Source organism: Pteropus vampyrus, unplaced genomic scaffold (genome assembly GCF_000151845.1).
Source record: "Pteropus vampyrus isolate Shadow unplaced genomic scaffold, Pvam_2.0 Scaffold116, whole genome shotgun sequence".
NCBI classification, from domain to species: domain Eukaryota; kingdom Metazoa; phylum Chordata; class Mammalia; order Chiroptera; family Pteropodidae; genus Pteropus; species Pteropus vampyrus.
Window position 1 is genome coordinate 2,537,731 of NW_011888897.1, and position 4,571 is coordinate 2,542,301.

The 4,571-nt window shown below is 49.2% G+C and overlaps 1 protein-coding gene across 1 annotated transcript in view; it reads left to right on the forward strand.

Annotated features, from left to right (window-relative positions):
- The window catches only part of VWF (von Willebrand factor), a 124,971-nt gene that overhangs the window by 64,484 nt on the left and 55,916 nt on the right, over nt 1-4,571 (forward strand). The window contains exons 18-21 of the mRNA XM_023533934.1: nt 524-672; nt 786-949; nt 2,572-2,718; nt 4,378-4,518. Of these exons, the coding sequence (XP_023389702.1) occupies nt 524-672; nt 786-949; nt 2,572-2,718; nt 4,378-4,518 (601 nt within the window). The remainder of the gene's footprint in view (nt 1-523; nt 673-785; nt 950-2,571; nt 2,719-4,377; nt 4,519-4,571) is intronic.

The following is a 4,571-nucleotide window of genomic DNA, read 5'->3' on the forward strand; positions in this document are numbered from 1 at the left end:
TACAGTGAACAACCATGGGCCTTATGCAGCAGTGGCTCTGGACAGGGGAATGGTTGAAATGACCCCTAGAGTTTGCTTCCAGCCCTTGTGATTCCACTGCATTCTCCACATTTTTATTTCTAACCTGGTGCAATACAGAATGTGCAGGATTGGGGTGGGGGAACAGAAAAATTACAGCAGGACGAGAAAGAGCCCAGGAAATCCTAGCTGGTGAGTGAGGGCACTGGCCCCTCTGGCTTCCTCTCCCTACTGCGTGGGTTCCTGTCAATTACTCTTGGTGGGTGACACCAAAGTGGGTAAGCGAGAGGACACGGAGGCTTTTCTCATGAGGAATGAGACAGCTGGACTCTGTAAAGCTTTAAACAAATGTGGTCTCTCTGCCTCCATTCTCAGGAGGAGGAGAGGTGGAGTCTTAGTGTGGTCTGAAGGGAGGACTACAAACCGGTAGGATCTTCAGCCCCTGAAACGAGCAGGGCCCTGTGAGCCGGGCAGAGAGGGTGACTAAGCGTGCCTGCCTGCCCAGCGTGCTGGCTGTGGGGCAGAACCACCAGTGCCCGGAGGGTCGTGTGCAGAGCATGCTGGGAGTGGGGCAGAACCCAGCAGTGCCCCTGACTGGCCATGTGCAGAGCATGCTGGGAGTGGAGCAGAACCAGCAGTGCCGGGACCGGCCGTGTGCAGGGCATGCTGGGAGTGGGTGGCTGAACCCATCAGCCAAGCCTCCAGCACCCATGCCTGAGATGACAAGACGCCCGTCGTCAGATCTGGAGAGAGGTGGCAGGAGTAATATTCCTCTCCTGGCACTTCTTTTCCCCAGGATTACTGTGGCAGTAACCCTGGGACCTTCCGGATCCTGGTGGCGAATGAGGAGTGCGGCTACCCGTCAGTGAAATGCAAGAAGCGGGTCACCGTCTTGGTGGAAGGAGGAGAGATTGAACTGTTTGATGGGGAGGTGAGTGCCAGCCCCCTCCGCTCCCCACTCAGGCCCCTTCGTTCTTCTCTCAGCTTGTGAAGAATGTGTGCTGAGCATTGGTTTAGAACTCGTGTGAATGGGATATTGTGCAGCCATGAAGGAGCATATGAGGTGGAACTATATTATCTGACCTCATATTTTACAAGAGGAACAAGTTACAGGTGGATATGTATAGCATGACTGCATTTTAGTAAAATAAGGCGCAGAGATATGTGTGGAGAAGGGTGTGCGACTCTATCTGCATAAGCATAGCAAGAATCAGTGCTTGCCTTTGGAGGGTGGAGTGAGATCCGCCGACGAGAGGGCTTTGCCTTTTTTGTATACGTATGTATGTAATACATATATGTAAAATAAATTATATATACATATATACACACATATGTAATTATGTATCTTTTGATGGTGTTTGGGGGGTTTTTACTTTTATGTTTTCAGTTTTTTCAGATAAATCTTTTTAAAAAGCTCAAGAGAGCAGTAGACTGATTCAGTCCCTGTGTACTAAGAGCTTTGACATGGTTCTTAGAAGGGTATCACCGAGAGTCACCGAGATCTTGTTTACGATGCTGACCTCAGGCTCACCCTGAGATTCTGACTTGTAGGTCTGGTTAAGGCCCAGAAACCCGCGTCTGAAGTGGCGGGCAGTCCCTAGCCCACAGTTTCGGTTCCGCCGGTCTGACTATGTCCAGCACTAGGGAGACCCAGGGTCTGGACTCATGCCTGTCCTGTTATCTTCATTTTGTTCTGTGGTCTCAGCCCACATCCCCCCGCCCGCCCCCCCGCCCCCGCCCCACCATCTTGCAAGTACCACCGCTGTTGCCAAAAGATTCTCCTTCATGTGGAAGCAAACTGCTCAGCAAGCGTGACCTACAGACTGGGTCATTTTCAAAGAACAGCTCAACTTAGGACAGAGGACAGTGGTGACATTGAGTAGGAGGTGTGCAGGTGATTAGCTCTGCATATTGTATGTCACTAAGAAGAGGACCTTTGCAAAGGGGTGACAGCATCCGCCTCATTTTACAAATTAGCCCAGCTGCTGGAATGGGCTCAGGATTCAGCACTGGCAACGATTCAGCCAGTCAAGGACTCAGGTCAGAGTCCTACAAACTGAAATCTGCGATTCCCGTCGCTGAGGCTGAGCTCCTCAGCCCCCCTGCTCCGTCAGCCCCGACTCCTGATGACAGTGACTCTGAGGAGTGGGTGGTGGGGGAAGGAAAGAAGAGAGTCCAGCGCCAATTTTTGTAAAGGGGTAGATTATTGAATCAATTGCCTAGAGATGCTGAAAATCATTGCCACATTAAAAACATATTTAGGGGGCAGCATGTATTTAATGATCAAATGTCAAAAAGTTCTTTTTCGTGAAGTGATGGATGATCTTCTGCTAGTTGGTTTCCTTGTCTTTTTAATATCATAATTATGGTTTTGCTGTCACCTCTATTTTTGTCCCTTAGAGGATTCTTGGAGAGTGGTAGGACACAGGCAGGCATATTATAGGCTTATGGTTCCGGAGGGCCATGGAGACAGGCATGGGTATGGAGCAGGGGGAGGAGATGGATGTCGTGCCCGTCCACTCCTTTCCTGTCTCACGCTTTGTCCTCCTTCAGGTAAATGTGAAGAGGCCCATGAAGGATGAAACTCACTTTGAGGTGGTAGAGTCTGGCCGGTACATCATTCTGCTGCTGGGCAAGGCTCTCTCTGTGGTCTGGGACCGCCATCTGGTCATCTCCGTGGTCCTGAAGCAGACATTCCAGGTCAGTGGCCTTCCTCTACTTCCTCCTCGTCTTGTCGGTGACTTGTTGGGAACTTCCTCTGCTTCCTGAGTAGCAGGAAGTAGACCCTACCCCTCTTACCATCTCAGGGGAAGGCAGATGGTCATCTAGTCAAGACTCCCTTCCTATTCAAATAAGACCACGGACTCGAAGTGTAGAGTTAGCCTCAGCTGTTTCCTCGGGCTCTGCATGTGGGAGGGATTGAGGGCCTGCTACTTCTGTAGATAATTCTTTGACTGGCTTTGCTAGGTATGCAGTTTACATCCTCAAAAAGAAGGAAGCAAAAGATTGGGCAGTAGTTTTCCTTAAGGTTTCTTAACCGAAAGAGGCGAATCAATCATGCACAATATTAAGAACACTGCAAGGTATTCTGGGTGAGCCATAGGCCAGAGCCATTTTGAGAGCCCTTTGTGACTGCTCACAACCTCCTTTTGAGGAAGCTTACAGTATTGCCTAGGTTCCAACAGTTTATTGGGACTTCATTTTCTCTAACTGGCATATATGGGACAAGAGCTCTGTCTACACTGGTGGCTGATTTCATCTCAGCAGGAGTGACCGCCACAGCATTTGCGAGAGCACCATTCATTTCCAGCCGCACTGACGTGAGGCTGCCCTGCCCTTCTCATGGCAGCGCATTCCATTTCTGGAAAACAAATCTTTACTAAGCGCCTATTATGTGTCAAGCACTATCCTAGGCAGTGTGGATACAGCAGGGGAAAACTATATCTACCTAAATCTATGAATATATACGCACACATATCCATGTACATATATGCGTATGTACATATCTTAACCCTTGTATTAGATTTCCACGGCTGCTATAACAATGACCATAAACTTAGTACTTAAAAACAGCAACACAAATTTATTATCTTTTGTTTCTGGAGGTCAGAAGTCTAAAATTGGTCAGCAGGGCTGAGTTCCTTCTGGAGATGTTAGGGAAGAATCTGGTTCCTTGTCTTTGTCCCAAGGCAGGTCTTCAACCGTGTTGTAAGAGCATAGCACTTTTTCTTTTCCAGGCCAAATATTCCCAGTTCTTTCCATAGTTCTTATGTCACGGTTCCCATCCATTCAATAATTACCTGTTTAAGACTTGTATACTGACACTCTAGTAAACGAACACAAATAAGATGTTATGTCGGCCTTGGGGGCATTTGGTAAACATCAAAATCCTGGCCAGCCTGCTTTGAATGGGTTACAGTTCTCTAGGTAAGGGACTCACCTGTCCATAGTAAAGTTGGACTAGAATGTTCTCTCCTCAGACCTTTCTGTTTTCATTGATGTGATGTTGAACCAGCTCCTCTCTCTGTGCAGACCCTTATTAGGGAGGGTGATGGTTTATCCTGGAGGTACCAGGGCCAAGCCTGCCTGATTCCCACCTCTGCCCTTGGCTGACTGTTGGACGTGGACAGGTCGTCTCTCTTTGTGAATGACTTTTTTTTTCCTTGACTTTAAAATGGGGTCGGTGAAGAAGCCTGAGAAAAAGACTTGGCCAGAACACCCTGGTCTCCATCTGGGTCCCCATCCTCACCCCTTCTTCTGCAGACGAGCCTGCCTTCTTTGCTCTCTGGAACCCTCTTTTTCCTGAACCAGAATTTCCCCTGAGGTTCGCAATGCTCGGGCTCTCGATTTGTCCCTCAGGAGCAGGTGTGCGGCCTCTGTGGGAATTTTGATGGCATCCAGAACAACGACTTCACCAGCAGCAATCTCAGAGTGGAGGAGGACCCCGTGGACTTCGGGAATTCCTGGAAAGTGAGCCCGCAGTGTGCCGACACCAGGAAAGTACGTCTGAGGTCTCCGCGTGGGCCGTGGGCGGTTGGTATGAACTGCAGTGG